Raw genomic sequence first — 19,124 nt, forward strand, 5'->3', positions numbered from 1 at the left:
GACTATGTGTTGGACGGAGTAACTGAAATAAAATTGATTTCCTTAGAGGTGCAAATGCTGTTGAGTTGGAAGGCTGCTGTCCCCGTTCTTAGGAGACTCAAATTGAAATATTTAGGGGTAAAATGTCATCATATCTGCAGTCAACTTCTAGATGATTTGGCATAAAAGAGAGAAAGAGAGAGAGAGAGAGTGTGTGTGTGTGTGTATGTATGCAAGTGTGTTTTGAGAGAGACATACAGTGGGAGCAGCAAGGCATTCATAGCAAGAAAACCTGGTGGGGGACACACTAGTGTTTATCACACCTCCCTTCTAACTAGAAAAATAAGTTAATTTTTTAAGAGGCCAAAAAAAAGAACCACGGCCTTAAAGTCAGACAGTCCTGGCTCTGTGGCTTCCTAGCTATATGACCTTGAGCATGTAATGTATTTTATTTAGTTTCGATTCTTCACCTGTAAAATGGGGATAATATAAAATCTGCCTCATAGGCTTGTTAGAGAATTAAATGTGATAAATATATGTGAAATGCTTAACACAGCGCCGGACATGTAGTAGGTGACCAATAAGTAGTCTTTTAAATATTAAAATGAGAAGCTGAAGGAGAAGGGGAGGAAGAGGAAATGAAGGGAGAGAAGGAGAAGGAGGAAAAGGTGAGGGGAACAAAGTGCTTCCCTTGCCCTTCTCTGAGCAGAGGTATTCCAACACAGCCATACACGGGACAAAATCTGACCAGGAAGGAACAAAAGAAGAGCATGCTCATCACCCAGAGAGGTAGACAGAGTTTCTCCTAGATTGTAGGACAATCTAGATTCGGGAAAAGGTTTTGCCTCAAAGCTCATTGGGTAAGTTGGCTGATATCCTAAGTTGTAAAAGCAAAGCATTTAAGAAAGCCATAAATGAATGCTAACTTCCCAACTCAAAGCTCCTTTTCTTTCTTTCTTTCTTTCTTTCTTTCTTTCTTTCTTTCTTTCTTTCTTTCTAGATTTATTTATTTACTTGAGAGAGAGAGAGCATGAGTGCATTTGCCGGCAGGGCAGGAGGGAGAGGCAGAAGGAGAGGGAGAATCTCAAGCAGACTCCCCATCGAGAATGGAGCCCAACACAGGGCTCGATCCCATGATCCTGAGATCACGATCTGAGCTGAAATCAAGAATTGGACACTCAATAACTGAGTTCCCCAGGCACCCTCCAACTCCAAACTTTTCTGAAAAATATCAGAGACCAGTATCAGCTGCTCATCTGCCCCCAGGCCTGGTGACCCAGGGAAAGATATCAGTCATTAACCTCCTTTTTCCTTGTTCTCAAGTCTTCCAGCAAAGCTGCTGAGATCCCTTCTTCCACAAGTGGGGAACACCTGCACATACAGGTAGACTGCCTTTAGCTCCAAAATGCAGAGGTGTGTGTGCATGGGTTTTTTAAAGGATCATTGGTCAACTATAATCCAACAGTGAAATCAATTTGGTTGGTTCAAGTCCCAAGTGTCTCATACCAGCCAGGAACCCTGAATTGGGGGCCTGGCTCAGCCACTTCTCATTGGGAGACGGGGGGCCAGCCCTGAATCCCTGAGTCTCATTTGCTTTCTTGGGACTGAGGCCCCTGAGTTTGCCCCAACCCTTGGCCCTGGCCAGACTTCTGAGCCTTCCCTGACAGATGGGTATCCATCTGCTCTGCAGACACCACCAGATAACACAATCTATAATTATATTTGTATCTGTCAATATCTGCATCTATATCTGAAAAAAAAAAAAGTGCCTGGAGACAAGAAAAGATTTTGGCCAGCCAATCCTGCAGACGCACAGAAACATCCAAGGAAGAAGTTCCTTTTGAGATGATCTAGTTTACCTGTTTTCAAGACTGTTTCTTGCCACAGAGCCACCGATGAAAAGCAATCTCCTGCCGAAAACCCCACTGTTAGCTTGCCTTCCCTGCCTCCTTTGCAAGTGCTAACAAAACTGCACTGAATCTTGAAGAAGGTGTACCCAGTTCACCACGTTATTTGCATCTGAACAAGACAGAAACAAAATAAGGGTCAGAGCCCAAGGCTTCAGAGTCCCCAAGAAAGAGGGCTAGGAATACAGTTTTTCTCATCCAGCCAAAGCCACCTCTCCCTAAGAAAACTGCAATAGTGTATCATGCATTGGACAGAGACCCCTGAACCACAAAGAGGATGGGAGCTGCCCCTGTGGACAGTTGGATGTGAGGGGAAGTGTACAGGGGAGAGGGGCTGCTGGGAATGATTTTCCTTCAGGAGACAGAGGTAAGAAAGGAGGGAGTCCCTATTCTAAGCCACCCCACTTCCTCTTTGAACTCAGCTGCCAAGGCAAGATGTTTGGAGTTGCTGCTCTCATTTTTTGACAGGAGCGGACCAAGACAACGGCATTGATACTAAACTGGAACCCGGCATCACTGATCCCTAAATCCATATTGCCAGCTTCCAGACTCTAGTCTTTGTCCACAGGAAAATAAGGCTCTGTTCATGAGCCCCCTTTAATCACCTAGTGAGCTTGTTGCTGCAAGTGTCTCTGATTCAAGGGATGGGTGTAAATCTGTCACACGTTTATTTTCAAATCCAAGCATTTTTAGCTGTGGTGTTGCTTGCCTAGTTTAAAAATATTCAGCTTCATCTGAAATGACATCAGAAAGAAAACAGCCCCAATTCTGTGTACTCACTGAGCACTTGTCTGAGGAAAGTGTGCTCGCAGCCTTGAGAAAGGGGGAGGGAAGTGGAGGTGTTTTCTTTTATAAACATTCTTCTTGTGACTGGGTCAGGACAAAGACTCCCTGGCTTTGCACAATGCCCTGACATGGAAGGAGGAAGATGTCAGGCTGTGCAGAGAGACCTGCTGAGCAGGGAGCAAGCAGGGAACTCATCATGACCACAAGTCCAGGCATGGTGAGAGGCAGCGATACTGGTCTAGACTCCGGGGCTCGCGGACTCACAGCACAAAAGGGATGAGAAAAGCCAGCATGAACCACTTCACACCAAAGAGCCCTCCCTGAAGCAGAAAGGCTGAAAGGCACAAGCTGTCAGGTTTGCAAAGGGCAAGAACATGCCCCCGGAACTGTCCTGTGGTGGTGGGGTGACCGGCCATATCTGTTTGTCTGGGACTGCAGGGTTTCCTGGAATGTGAGACTTTCAGTGTTAAAACCGGGAAAAGTCCTAGGTGTGAATCCTCTAAAAAGTAGGGTCTTGAATGCAGGAGATACGCATGAGAAAGTATCCCCACCTCTTCAACCCTCCCACCTGCACCCTGGGGGACAGAGCAGCAGAGCCAGCCCAGTTTGGCGGACTCAGGCGGAGCTGTGTTTAGTCACTCCATAGGGTCTGGGTGAACTTAGAAGACAATGAATGAGTGGATGGATGGAAGAATGAATGACTCCAAAAAAATATGATTATATGTATGTATATGATGGCTCTGTTTCCAATAGGATTATTTTCCATTGACTAACGTATAAATTCCATCAACTGAAAAACACTGGAAAATTCACTGGCTCCCACGGCTAGGAGCCATGGGGCAAAGGAAACCCATTTGAGGCCATGAATCAAAAAAAATCACATTCACACACATTTTATACTTGTAATTTTTCTGCCTTGAAGGAACTTGCTTTCCATTTGAAGAGTTGATGTGAACACAGAAGAGTTATAATCTGGAAGTCCAAGCCCCACGCCAAAGAATAGGGGCTCATGGCAAGTGTTATGGGGACAGCATGTCACACTGAAATGGCCATGACCTTGGCCCAGGATCTAGAGGCATGACTTGCATGTTCCCCATAGCCCTGAGAAGTGGGTATTCTTATCACCCCCATTTTACAAAGGAGGAACCTAATGCCTGCAGGATCTAAGCAACTTGCCCAAGGTCACACTGACAGTAAGTGGTGGGTCCCACATGTGTCTGACTCCAGACGCCATCCTCTTAACCCACACTCAGTACTTTTGTGCTTCAGAGACAGAAGATCTATATGGGCCTTGACATTGTTCCTTAATGACTGTGTGACCTGGGACAAGATACTTCACTCTCTAAAGCTCAGTTTCTCTGCCTGCAAAATGGGGAGAGAAGCAGTACTGACCTAACTGGGCTGTGTGGAAAAGTTCTAGTCCACAGTAAGCTCTTCATGAATGTCAAGGACAAGGGAGAGGGGTATCCAGGAGCACAGAGCAGAGGTCGTGTGAGCAGGCGAGACCAGTGGTGAGGAGGAGCTAGCAGGCAAAGGCTGAAGGCTGAGGGGTCCACCAGCTGTTCTCAAGCCTGGCCGCACATCGGAATCACCTGGATAGTCATGCACAAACCTAGTAAGTCCAAACACCTGAGAGTAGGACTGGGCATTAGAATTTCCATGATTCCCCAGGTGATTCCATTGTGCAGCCAAGGTTGAAAGCCAGTAGTCTAGTCCTTTGCCCTTAGATGTGTGGACCTTGAAGGAGCACAGGCATCACTGAGAGCTTGTTAGGAATGCAGAATCTCGGGCCCCACCCCAGATCTGCTAATGGGACTCTGCACTGGAACAAGATCCCCGGGTGATTCAAAGGCTCGTTAAATTCTAAGCATCCCTGGACTAGCCTGTGGGTCATACAGATGAAGAAAATAAGCCAAATGCCAGGCAGGCTTTGAACCTGATTAAAATCCAAAGTGCAAGTTGGAGGGGGAAATGAGGGGTGACTATTTACAACAATCACCCATGGATAACCTCATCTCCTGGCAAACGCAAAGGGCAAGGGTGATAGGTCTCTGTGTGTTTAAACTTCAATGAATTTGTGATTGTGGGCGCTCAGGAAGTCGGGGATTCTGCCAGCCGTCCGATGTTTGCTTATCCACCACAGTATCGGCCAGAGGACTAACATTATCTGGTGTCAACAATGCACACGCTGAGCCCTGGGTTGGGATTAGCAGGAAAATACCACCCTGCGTGAGACCTTGGAATCATTACCGGGAAATAATTCCCAAAGAACTTTTCCTCACCCGGAATGAGCAGCTCTCCAACCCTGGGCAAACCTGAGGCGTGCAGATGGTGTGGGTCTGGGACTCCAGCAAGGCTGTGAGCTTACCCTCTGTGACACAGTTGGGGGCAACTTCTGTCATGGCCCCAGACATAGGGCTGTGTTGGGAGGGAAAAGGGGTCATAACATCTAGAACCTGAAGAAATGATATAAACTAAATTCTGATCAGTATTTCCTATCTCTGATCATCCTCAATAAAAGGCAGCTAAAAAGCAGATTCGACACCTTATATTGGAAATATTCAAGAAGACAGTACAAATATGAAGCCAGGGCTTTAAAAAAGCAATTCAGTCTGGTTCAATATCTAACAATATCTCAGAATAGCCACCCCTTTGGATTGGCCTTTGATAACCTAATCAAAGCTGCAGACTATCTCCCTGAAAAATGAGCGTAGACATGAACTTGTACGCACAATTGCACCTACAACCTATCCTATTTCCCTGGCTACATTGATTGACTCAGGGATAGGCACATGGACCCACTCAGAACCAATAAGACTCAATGAAAATTAAAGGAAAGCCCTTTCCTCTTTCCTACTGATGTACAATAGGAAGGCTGTAGCCACAGGAGCAAGAGGCTGGCAGTTACCGTCTTGCGACAATAGGGAGGAGTCTCTGTGAGAATGAACTCAACACAAAGGAAGCAGAGCCCAGAAATGAAGAGAAACCTGGTTCTGAATACAGCATCTAAGCCCTGAAGCCTGATTAGATCTATCTCTGGATGGTTTAGCAAATAAATCCTGTAAGCCCATGTTTAAACCAGTTTGAGCCCCATGCAGCAGAATGCTCTGGATAATCTTCATTATCTCTGCCGGATAATCTTCATTAATTCACCGGTTATTTTGATGGTTCTTCATATAATTTCCAATTAAACAATGTCACCGCACAAATGCTATTTACGACCCAAGGTTGGCCTTCAGTTTCAGTAAATCTCTTTATTCCTACAGTTAATCCTCAGCTTTTCTGATACTCCTTTATAAATAAACCCCTTCCGACATAAGTTCCTTCAGTTCCATGTACAGTGATGTTTGTCACTGACCACAGAACTGCAAATCATGATATCATATCCTATCACAATAAGTGTATAAATCTGATTAAAGCAGCCTAGCTTAGGGTTCAACCTTTGGGAAACTGCTTAACAACACAAGTATTCTGAAATCAAGCAATTCATTGTTATAATTGTGGTTAAATGCAACTTGAAGAAAGATTATTCTTAGATCTTATGGATCCATGTCATTTTTCAGACTGCAGAATGTTGATTTCTAGCAAGCCAGAACAGAGAGAGGCTTCTGCCAGCTCAATCCCAGGTTTGGGTGAATTCCCCACAGTCCTATAAAAAGGACTGTGCCACGCAGTAAGGAGTTTGGTCTCTGCAAACGAGCAGACTCGGGATAAAATCCCAGATCCTCCACTCACTAGCTTGGACCACCCCTGAGTCTCCTTTTCCCAATCTGTAAAAATGAGCATATTAACATCCCTTCTTCAAAGCTACTAAGAGAATTTGAAGTCTCCAGCCTCCCCCATGCAGAGGTCAGGTTCAACTATTTGCCATCCACAAAAATAAACTCCCAAGTACTACGGCCCCTGCTTTCTTTTTTGAAAATTAATAAAGAGAAAGAATCAAGCGTGTGTCAGGCTTCTTCTGCACACACTGTAACTCAGAGAAACTGAAAAGTTGAGCAGGAATTTCTGTTTATAGAAGAATTTTAGCTAATAAATGAAGAAGGGATGATGGAATTAGAATATTACCAGTTTGTAAGTCCTAACTAACTAACGGATGTGGGCATTGGGCATCAGTGACTGCTCACACCTGAAAAACATCACCATATAGTATGGGTCTCTTGAAAGAAAAATCATCATCCATGAAGTTGTCTTGCCAAAAACATGGCACCAGAATCCAGTCAAGCCTCTATCACACCACCAAATTTCAAGAAATACAGGAGACAGGGGAATCTGTTATATGTCACACAGGGGAAGCAATTAACAAAATCTAGGCCACGAGAAGGTCTACAAGTGAACAACTTAGTCTCTTCAACAAATGAGTTCTAAGAAAGAGTAGAGAGGTTGAAGAGGAACCTACTGATTAAAAGACATATATTGGGTGCCTGGGTGGCTCAGTGGGTTAAGCCGCTGCCTTCAGCTCAGGTCATGATCTCAGGGTCCTGGGATCGAGTCCCGCATCAGGCTCTCTGCTCAGCAGGGAGCCTGCTTCCCTCTCTCTCTCTGCCTGCCTCTCTGTCTACTCGTGATCTCTCTCTGTCAAATAAATAAATAAAATCTTAAAAAAAAATAAAATAAAAGACATATATCAACTAATTGAAACTCATGGACCTTATTTGGATCTTGACTGAAATGAACCAACTCTAAAATTGCAGGCAATTGAGAAATCTGAATGCTAAGTGTAGGTTATGAGGAATTGTTAACTTCAAGATAAAACAATGGTATTGGGGTTATGTTTTTTAAAAAAAAATCTCTAATATCTTTAGATAAACTGTGAAATGTTTATGGGTAAAAAATTTACATTTCTGGGATTTGCCCCCCCAAATACCTGGGGTGGGGGTGGGGAATATTGATATTGACTGTTGTTGAATACAGTCAACATGTAGTACATGTGGGTTCATAATGTGTTTTCTCCTGCTTCTGTACGTTTGAAATATCCTATAACTAAAAGTTGAAAAATCTCCCAAGCATTGGTGTGTAATATAGATTTTGTTGAAGATTTAGGTGCAGGGTGGAAAGTTGGATTGTGAGAGCAAAACTTACTCGGACGTTCCCACTAGATAACCTTGCTTCACTCAAATCTTTTCCTCCCAGTTGCTTTGACCGCATCTGTCCTCCCTTTACGACCACCTCAAACCCACCTCCTCGCCTTCCTCTGTGGCTCAGGAGACTCCACTATAAAAATTAAAAAATTGAGAGGGAAACAAGCACAAATTCCCAAGAGAAAGAACAAAATTGAGAGGACCTTGTTGAAAAAGACAGATGTCAGGGTGCCTGGGTGGCTATCTCGGTTAAGCCTCTGCCTTTGGTTCAGGGCATGATCTCAAGGTCCCGGGACTGAGCCCACTTCTCCCCCTCCATCTGCCCCTCCCCCGTGCTCATGTTTTCGCTCTCTAATAAATAAATTAAATCTTAAAAAAAAAAAAAGACAGGCATCAAACCTAGTGGGGAAGTGGGGGAGGAAGGGAAAATCACAGTAAGTTTTGGATTCCTCAAGAAAAGTTTGAGGCAGCAATTAAAACAAGCAGGAGCGAGTTGGAGTAACAGTCTTGACAGCTAGAACTAAAGTAGAAATTGGGGGTGGGGTGGGAAACAGAAAAGAAACCATCTGAGACCCAAAAGATAAAATAAAATGTGTTTGATCCAAAAGAAGAGCACAAAAAATATTTTTCAATCAGTTGGGAAGATTCTGAATTTGGTAAGATGGGTGGGGGGGAGGATTTTCAGGCTGTACCCCACCATCTAGAATGTTCAAGAGTGGAGGAAAATCATCCCAAATGATTCTGATCACAGCACCCCCGTCCCTGTAGAGCAGGCAGCGGAGGTCTGCTGATAGATTCAGGCCACCCTCCTGGATGCGTCAGCAAAATCTGCACAGGGGCTAGTCTCATATTGGCCCCTTCATAGAACACTCCTGTGCACCCTGTGGGGAAACTTGGCCCGTGTTACACCCAGTCCTTCATTCTGAAGCCCAGGACCTTGTCATATACTCCAATGCTCTATTCAATGAATATTGAATCATAGGGTGATCAAATGGGAGGCTGGGGGAGGACGGGTGTCTTCTAGAAGCCATCTACTCCCTGGGGAATCTTGCCAAAATGCAGATTTTGGATCACATGTCTCAAGTGGGACCTGAAAATCTGCATTTCTGCCTCAGTGTCCGAGGTGATGCTGGTACCACTGTTTCCAGACCATACTTTGAGAACAAGCAAGACTTTGGGCTTCACAGTCCAGTGCAGTAGCCACCAACCAAATCAAATGCAATTCAAAATTCACTTTCTTGGTCACACCAGCCATATTTCAATAGCCACCATATTGCACAGAGCAGAATAGAACATTGTCATCATCAAAGAAAGCTCTATGGAGCAGCACCAATAGACCAATGACCTCCTCAGGAAGAAATCCTTTTTCTTCCTTGCTGAACACAGATCCCCAGTGCTTCTGTCTATGGGATCTGAGAGCTCATTCCCACAATATGTTGCTGGCTGGATTCAGCTGATCTGACCCTCACATCCAGCTTATTTTCTGTCCTGGCTTCCCATAGCCAGTCTCCCCATTTTGAAGATGTAAAGGGGTCCAAGACACGGCATATTTTCTAGTTCTAAATAGCCACCAGCATCAGATCAACATCTCACAACTTGGGACAACGTGGCAAAGGGCTCATGTACTACAGAAGGCAGTTGTCGAAGGCTCCACCCTTTCCCTGTCCGATTTGTGGCTCTTGGAAAACCCATAAGTAAGGAGTTCTTGTTTTAAGGTCCTCCCTAGCCTTTCAGTGGGGTACACAAAATAAGAACAACCTCTGGTTTGCACATGACATGTGGCAATGTTCAGGCAAGCAGCTCCTTGGGTCCTAGCTTTATGTTCTTGTCTGTGGGGCAAGAAGATAAGGGACTTTCCCTCTTTCTAAAAGGCACATAGAAGATCATCTATCTTATATCAGAGTAACACATCATATGGCCCTTGTTCTTAAAATTACGGAATTCACATGTTGGGGGCACAAGTCACACAAATTCAGATGGCAAGCAATGTAATTTTCTTGATCACTGTATAAATCATGATCATTTCTATGATAAGTTCTGTAATGGTTGCTGGGATATGCCAGATCTCCCTTCAGGAAAGAAGAAAGCATTTTTCCAGCTGTTGGCAGTGCCGCTGGTAGATGGTCTCATCTTTCTGCTCCTTTAGGGACTGGCCCAGCCAAAGGCAGCTGCCTTATCCAAGGTTATGCTCCCTTCCCCTGTGGCTGCATCCAATGCCCTATCAGTGCAGGCATGTACAGGTCCAGCCCCCTTATCCCAACTCAGAATAACTCTAAAGGTCCATCCCAACTCCAGAGCTGCCTATGGAGTTGGCTGAGATCTCCAATGGTACTGCTTCTCCCTTTGCCCAGCCCTGCTTCCATCCCCTCCCCTCCACAGGAGTTGATCTCAAGGACAAACCGTAAAAAAACACCCAACCTGTGAAAGACCCCATTGTGCTATCTTCAGGCTATACCTGATTTCCAGGAGTCATCATAAATCCAAGGTATCAGGTGATGGTAGGGGAAATGGTGACCCATTTTTTCATTATCATCTACCTATGTGGCATCACTAAGATGCGTGACATCCCATCTGGTCCTCAGATGCCTTTTCACTCTAGTCCCTACAGAGTCAAGCCCCAAGGGTCTCTGCCAGTATTTGGGAACCAGCTCTTTTAATGTGTGTCCTTCCATGCTCCTGGGACATAAAGGGGTACACTCTTCTGCTCCCACATGATGCTGGGACCCAAGGAACTCTATCTAAAGCCTCATCTTGATGTGCACACCACACAATCATCTCTTTTCTGGGTCTTGCTAGTTCCTCAGGCTCAACCTCAGAAGTGGTACCAATCAGCTTTCAGATCCTTCAAACCTATTTAGAAATTTCTGGATCCCTCTGTTTGGCCTTAGAAAGTCCCTTCAATGGCAAATTTCAGATGGTTATCAAATTTTTTGATGTTCCTCTCCTTAAAAGTAAGATTTATGTCCCCTATTCTTGAATGTGGGTGGGCTTTGTGATTGCCTTCAACAATCCATCACAGCAAAGGTAACACAGTGACTACCCATTGCTGGGCCCAGGCCTTATGAATCTAGCAGTTTCCTGCCTCTTGAAACACTCTTTCTGGAAGCTCTAGGCAACCAAGTAAAAAGTGTGACCACCTCAAGTCCCCCATCCTGGAGAGGCCCCTATGGAGGTGCACTAGTCATCAGTCCCAGCTGAGCCCAGTCTGCCAGACACATCACCACGTGAATGAAGCATTCTGGAACCCTCCAGACCAGCCAAACACTGGCTTAATACTACTGAGTGACCCCCAGTTAATACCACATGGAACAAAAGAATTGCCCAGCGGAGCCCTGCCTGAATTCCTAGCCTACGAAGTTGAGATAGGATTAAATGGCTGTTGTTTGTTGTTGGTGTTTTTTGTTTTTTGTTTTTTGTTTTTTGTTTTTTTTTGGAGATAGAGAATGAGAAAGAAAACACATGGAAATTATTTTAGATATATTGAATTTGAAGTGCATTCAACTATGTTCCAGGCATATTTTTATAGTAATGTTTACACCATGCTTCAATTCAACATAAATTTTAGGTGACCATGTAAACATATAGAAGAGGAACTTTGGAAATAAGGTACAGGCAGAAACTGTCAGTGAGGTGGGGACAAGGGAGAAGAGCAAGATGTAGAACTGGGGTAGGGGCTTTAAGGAGGGCTATGGAGGAGCTGTGAAGCAAGTATTTGGGAAATTTTTCCCACAGAATTGTTAGTTTTAATTGGAAGAGATGCATGACCACACCCCAGGGGTCATGGTATTTCAAAGAGCCATTTCAGGGCTAACTTTATTAGGAATCCTGTTCTGTTTGTAATTTTCATCATTTTTTCAAGGTGGTAGGCATGAAGTATAGCTAATGTCTGTCTAGTTTTTTCTTCTTTCTTGTTTTTTCTCAAATGCCACCATTGCTGGGAATGATCCTGTCCATTTTTTTCTATTGGCATCAGCCAGGGTTCTATAGCCAAGAATTTGATTCCACTATTGTATCTTCAAAAGATGATTCCAGGACTCAACTAGTAATGTTGCATGCAATTTTATGAGTCTTGGGGAAATGTAATTTAAATTTTATCTTCAAGGAAATTATGCTTCAAGCATTTCTTACTGCATTTAGTCACTGCAATCCCACCCACAACTAGTCCCACCCACAACTAGTTCATGCATTTAGTCATTCCAGTCCCACCCACAACTAGTCACATACATGCTGAGACCATGAAATAGTAATCATCATCATGAAATAATAATACAGTGACACTTCTTAACAGTTTATAAGAGAGAATGTGTTTAAGTGTGGTTTTTTTTTTTTCAATATAACACACTGCAATGATGTCTCAGGAGACAAAGTGAACTATGTTGAATTACTGCCAGCCCTTTTATTCTAAAATGGTTGATTTAAATATAGTGCTTTCTGTGGATTGAGACAAAAATCAAACTCAACACACACAAAAATCAAACTCAACACACACAAAACAGATAATCATATCAAAAAATGGGCAGAAGATATGAACAGACACTTCTCCAATGAAGACATACAAATGGCTATCAGACACAGGAAAAAATGTTCATCATCACTAGCCATCAGGGAGATTCAAATTAAAACCACATTGAGATACCACTTTACACCAGTTAGGATGGCCAAAATTAGCAAGACAGGAAACAACATGTGTTGGAGGGGATGTGGAGAAAGGGGAACCCTCTCACACTGTTGGTGGGAATGCAAGTTGGTGCAGCCTCTTTGGAGAACAGTGTGGAGATTCCTCAAGAAATTAAAAATAGAGCTTCCCTATGACCCTGCCATTGCACTACTGGGTATTTACCCCAAAGATACAGATGTAGTGAAAAGAAGGGCCATCTCTACCCCAATGTTTATAGCAGCAATGGCCACGGTTGCCAAACTGTGGAAAGAACCAAGATGCCCTTCAATGGACGAACGGATAAGGAAGATGTGGTCCATATACACTATGGAGTATTATGCCTCCATCAGAACGGATGAATACCCAACTTTTGTATCAACATGGACGGGACTGGAAGAGATTATGCTGAGTGAAATAAGTCAAGCAGAGAGAGTCAATTATCATATGGTTTCACTTATTTGTGGAGCATAACAAATAGCATGGAGGACATGGGGAGTTGGGAGAAGGGAGTTGGGGGAAATTGGAAGGGGAGGTGAACAATGAGAGACTATGGACTCTGAAAAACAATCTGAAGGGTTTGAAGAGGTGGGGGGGTGAGAGGTTGGGGGAACCAGGTGGTGGGTATTAGAGAGGGCACGGATTGCGTGGAGCACTGGGTGTGGTGCAAAAACAATGAATACCGTTATGCTGAAAATAAATTTAAAAAAATGATTAAAAAAATTTTAAAAAAGCATATGTGCAAATTGGGATCAGGAGCCATATGACAAGTGTGTTAAATTTCATTCTAAAATAAGGTAATAAATACTGAGTGCTCAAGAAATGAGAACATTAACAAACACTGTTATTCTACCTAATACAAAAGGAATGGAAGAAGAACCAACAAACAAAAACATTTGATTTTTGTCTCAATCCACAGAAAGCACTATCTTTAAATGGCTGTTGTTTTAAGCTGCTACCACCTTTCTCAGCAACATCACTGACTTATTTATGGCTTTCTATCTCTTTTTATACCCCCTTCAGTGAATCTGTGCTGGTGGAGGGGTGAGACTGTACAGAGCAGGGAACTAGAATCTCTACTATACATCATGTAGTCTCTTAGATTACTCAGGCCTGAGCTCATCCCTCTCCCTGCCAAAGGTTTGGCTTTTGGATCTCAAAAGCCAGGAGTCTTACCTACTTTCTTACCTACTTTCTGCTGTGCCTTCCTTTCCCTGAAGGCAAGGGAAGATGAAGGGCCTTGTTGGCCACACTGGCATAGTGGTGGGAGATTGGGGGCGGGGGGAAAACAGAGAGAAACATGAGAAAACATTTAAATATTATACTGCCATCCCCAGAATTCTGGTGACTTTGGAGATCAACATCCAAACCACTTGTGTTACAAAGAAATGAAGACATAGCAGCAGCAGCAATGTCCACAATAGCCAAACTATGGAAGGAGCCGAGATGTCCTTCAGCAGATGAATGGATAAAGAAGATGTGGTCCATATATATGACAGAATATTACTCAGCTTCAGAAAGGATGAATACCCAACTTTTGTATCCACATGGATAGAATTGGAGGGTATTATGCTAAGTGAAGTAAGTCAAGCAGAGAAAGTCAATTATCATATCGTTTCACTTATTTGAGGAACATAAGGAATAGCACAGAGGACATTAGGAGAAGGAAAGGAAAAATGAAGGAGGGGAAATTGGAGCGGGAGATGAACCATGAGAGACTGTGGACTTCAGGAATCAAACCAAAGGTTTCAGAGGGGAGGGGGTGGGTATTAAGGAGGACATGTACTGCAATGAGCACTGGGTGTTATAAATAAACAATGAGCCATGGAACATTATATAAAAAACTAATGAAATACTGTATGGTGACTAACATAACATAATTTTTTGAAAAGGAAATGAAATGAAGACACAGGATAATGAGGTGATCAGCACAATATACAGGGTTGGGTGGCAGGGTGAGAACTTCAGACCCAGGACGCTGACTTTCAGGCTTATGGTCCTTTAGCAAGTCTTCCAAACTATAAGTGTACAGGCATATTTATTTGAAGCTGAATTATCCATCTTAAAAATATAGTTCACTGTCATTCAATGCTGGTGGAAATGTGAACTGGTATAATGATTTCAGACTGCCACTCCACAACTAGGCACACAACTAAAGGAAATGAGCACATGTCCAAAAAACATATACAGAAATGTCTGTAGCATGTTTATTCACAACAACCCAAAACTGGAAACAACCCAGATGTCCATCAACAGGAGAATGGATAACCAGACTGGTATACTCATACAATGGAATACTACCCAGCAATAAAAAAGAATAAACCACCAAGATTCCAGCAAGATCATGGAACATCACGAGCATTGTGTTGAGCCAAACAAACAAGACACAAAAAAGCACATATGGTATAATTCTCTTTATGTGAAGTTCAAGGACAAACAGAAGTACTCTATGGGGTAAGGGCTCTCTGGACTGGGAAGATTGGCTAGGAAGTGTCATGAGGGAACATTCTCATGTGATGGAAATCTTCTGTGTCTTGGTGTAAACATATGTAAGAGTGCATCAGGTTTAAGGTTTTTAAATTGTACTGTGTGTAACTTATACCTTAATTTTAAAAAACATGTACATGTACATGGCATATATATATACATATATATATACACCCACACACCCCTTACACTTACTATAAATACGCATATATATTATATATGTATGCATTTTATATATATAATATATATGCACATCTGTATGTATTTTATAACTATCTGTTATACAGCGCATATATATTATCACTTCCAAATCTAATTCAAGAACTTATTCTTCTGGCTACAGTTCCTTTACCTCCTGGCATGGTTTTGATTTTCATTTTCCTCAACATCAGTCTCCTTTTCCTCACCTTAGATTTTTATTTTATTGCTATGATTATATTATTGGCAAAAATACATTTTAAGCTTTTAATATTTTCTAAATGGCTGACATACCAGGGGTCCTATAGTTCTACTCTCAGAAACACCAGGGAACAAGACCCTTCTGTCTGAACACACTACACAAACCTCCTCCTTCAAAGATCTTACTGCCTCCCTGGATCCACCAGAAACGGGTAAGATCCTCTCGGCTCTCAGACCTCCATGCTTTCACACATGCTGCTCCCTATGCCTGGAAAACCCTTCCTTCTGTATCTGTCTGACTTCTATACATGCTTCAAAACCCAACCATCCTTGGTATCTGCTCCTTAACCTTCATCTGCTTTTCATGGCCTCTGTGTCAGCTTTCTTCCCACTGGATTCTAATTGTCTATTTCACCTCTGTGAATTTTTTCAGCTCCTGTCCAGGGACATATGCGCATGGGCTTTACAGCTCCTTCCTGGCACAGTGCCCAGCATACACTGGGGGTGCAATTTGTCTGGAGGTGACTCTGAGATGGATGGATAAATCCTCAGGTTCTACTGGAGCACAGCTGTTTGGTTTTCATAAATAAAAAATCTCCAACATTGCAAAAATTCATCTGGAGATTGGGGAAATGAAATGTTCATAAAAATAAAAGTGCTGTGAATGCAACTGTGTAAATGGGAAGCCTCTCCTTTCTATGGAGACTAATTGCCCCCAACAGGCTAACAGCAAATAATGAGTAATGAAGGATGCCAGAATTATTTATAAAGCTTTGGTTCCTGTGGCTTTGTTAAATTTATTATGAAATGCCCTACAGAACCTCAACCCCAGGGGGAGCTCACTGTTTCCATGATCACAACTTGAGATGTGTTTAAGGTTCTGCCTCTGGTTGGGTTTCAGAAACATCAAATGCCAGAGTGTGTGTGTGTGTGTTTGTGTGTGTGTGTGTGTTTGTGTGTGTGTGTAGATAGAAGTCACAAAAGCTTTGAAAAACTAGAAAACTTTTAGGACATACATCTTATCAGGGATGGCAGGCCTTTGACACCTCTGTTCCAAACCCCCACTTGTTTTCTTCCCTATAACTCCTGGGTAGGAAGACAGAGGAAGACCTGCTTTTGTGAATTTATTTATTTTTTAAGATTTTTTAAAAAATTTATTTGAGGGGGGGCAGGGCAGGGCAGAAGGGAAGAAAAGAGAATCCCAAGCACATGCCACAGTGAGTGTGGAGCCCAACATAGGACTTGATTCCATAACCCCGAGACTGTGACCTGAGCCAAAATCAAAAGTCAGCAGCTTAACTGACTGAGCCACCGAGGTGTCCCTGCTTTTGTGAGTTTAAATACAGGCTTCCAAACTAGAAATCAGGTGGACCTGAGTGATTCCTGGAGATAAACAGTTAAAACATCTGAGTAAAAACCTCAGTTCTACCCAAGATTTGTGACTCCAGAGCTCTCTCCAATGTGTCTGCCCTCCACCATCTTGCCACTGCCTCCAGCCTTCTGGGGCTTTCCCTCAATGTAATAAGTATTTTTAGTAAAAATGTTGAAGGAAGAGGATGAAGGAGGTTGGGTGGAGCTAATCATCCTTCTCTAGCTCTGGCTCTGGCCCTCTCTAGAAAACTCTGGGCAGACAAAATTGTTCACAGGACCTGAAAGTAACATCTCTCCATACATTCATGGAAAACAGCATCTTGCTACTTGTGATTCTATTCCTTTCTAAAAAACTGGAACTTGGCTCTACGAACCTTGAAGCTTTACTATCTGGACAGGAGGCAAAAAGGAAAGGAAGCCTGAGCAGTAGCAGGATTGTGATACCTCTTCAGTGGGATGTGAAGACAGGGCTCCTCTGGGCTCAGGTTCAGAGATGCCTACCAAAGAGGCAGGGAAATCTGAATGAGTCTCCCCATACGGAGATGTGCCAAGGAAGTGGGAACCCTCAGCTGGATCACAGATGTGAAAACAAGGTCAGAGTGTGTGAGGAAATAGGATTTGAGGGGAAATTCTCTGCAGGAAACTGTGCTGGGACCTTGACGGGTTGGATGGATTGGTGCCTCCATTGCTTCCGGTCTGTAGAAAGTGGGCTTCAATGGGAACATCTGGAGGCCTTCTTCTGGGTTCTCTGCCATGGGGGTAACACGGCCTAGGGTTGTACTCCTGCCCAGGCAATCAAGGCCGTGTGTACCAGATTTGTACCAGATGTGAGCCATGTTAAGTCTTGCTCAAGGGTTCAGCTGGGGAGGACAAAGCCCTCCCAGGATGAGAGCTGTGAAAAGGGGCACACTGATGGTGGCACTTGGAATCAACTTTGCTATCCTAGCTCCATGCACTACACCTTGGTGAGGTCTCAAACAGCAGCTTGCATGTGGGAGAGAGGAGGGTAAGAGAAGAACAGAAGTCACTTCTCCTTCCCAGTGGGAGATAGCTGCCAACCACAGGTCTCAGCATGGAGAGAAGTCTTACCTTTAAGTGATGTGTTAGTCATCTCTTTGTAGTCTGTGTTTTTTGGTGTTTTGACATTTGGGGGCTTTGCTGACCCTGGAGGGACAGCCAGGGCTAGCCAATTCTTAGAGATAGTTAAAAAAAGAAAAAAAGTCTTGACTCTGAAAGAATACCTTTCCTATGCAAACCCACCAATCCAGAGCCCATACCCCAACAACAACCTCTTCAGTCAGACTCTCACACTGGGCCACTATCCACCAAGCTAATCACCCAGGGCCAAGTGCCAGGCAACTAGGGACAGCTCTTGTGCCCCAGAGCCTGCTGAAATTATCCAACCCAGCCAATTCTAAACCTGCTTACCCAGCCTCACAGAAAATACAGTAAAGGCTCTTGCTCACGCTTCTCCTCACTCCCTCAGCCTGACCCCTGTGCTTCTACATGTGGCTCCCTGCGGCACGGTGTGTACCCTTTACTTGGGATCTGTGAGCATCACAACTATCTTTTCAATGACAGCCTCCCAATCTGTTGGCCTCACCACGTCTGAACGATAACAAAACCTACATGTTAGAACAAGTGAAGACTGAGGATTTGATTAATATCCTTGACTAGATACATCCTCATTATTAATGAAAAGTGACTAAAAGACCATCTAGGACATAGGACTGAGTAGGAAACAAGTTGTCCTCATGTTCAGAGGCTGGGGAAAGTCACTCTCTTGAAAAATTGTACAAGGACCATCTGAGACAAAAAATTAAGTTACATTTTGATTATGACATGAGTTGTATTTACTCAGACAAGTTTCAGCTAGATTTAATTCATTATTATTGTTCACAGCCAGGAATGTTACTGCACCATGAGGGAGAAAAGGGATTCCACAGATTAGAGCCCTCTGTGGGCTTTGAATAGGGACCCTGCATCTGTCATCATACCCATCACACTCTCACTGTTCTGTGCTCACTTGAATGTGCAGGTATTGATAGAAGAGGAATATGAGGGTTGGGTCTGAGGAAAGAGGTCAACCTATTCAACCTGCGTATTTTGAGAAAAATAAAAGCAATCAAATTCAAGGGCAGACATTATTTCATGCTTGGTATTCTCACTAGGGGTATGAGGAAGGGCCCCAAGGAGATGGAAACCCTGATGGATGGAGAGGCACCCCAATGAGGGCTGTGACCATCTCCTGTCTTCCCCTTGAAATCACATGAGAAATGTGAAACTAGGGAAAACTTGCCAGGTGTCGACCAGAGATCAGAAATGTGGAGCAGCATCTACAATAAACATGCAGAGGAAGCCAAACTGAACAAGGCCACCTGGTGGGCCTTACCGCTCAGAAAGTACTGGTCTCATGAGAAGAACATCCAGAAGACCTGGGGCTGTATGAGCTCCTCACCT

General features: G+C 43.6%; 1 protein-coding gene across 1 annotated transcript in view; it reads right to left on the reverse strand.

The window, feature by feature from the left end:
• Positions 1–17,775, reverse strand: part of LOC111159162 (lysozyme like 4) — a 41,607-nt gene extending 23,832 nt beyond the window's left edge. Inside the window, exons 1-2 of the mRNA XM_022521593.1 lie at positions 17,754–17,775; positions 13,596–13,679 (exon numbers count right to left, since the gene is read on the reverse strand). Coding sequence (XP_022377301.1) covers positions 13,596–13,679; positions 17,754–17,775 — 106 coding nt within the window. The remainder of the gene's footprint in view (positions 1–13,595; positions 13,680–17,753) is intronic.
• Positions 17,776–19,124: the final 1,349 nt, after the last annotated feature.

Source organism: Enhydra lutris, unplaced genomic scaffold, assembly GCF_002288905.1.
Source record: "Enhydra lutris kenyoni isolate GAN:26980312 unplaced genomic scaffold, ASM228890v2 scaffoldscaffold66, whole genome shotgun sequence".
Lineage (NCBI taxonomy): Eukaryota > Metazoa > Chordata > Mammalia > Carnivora > Mustelidae > Enhydra > Enhydra lutris.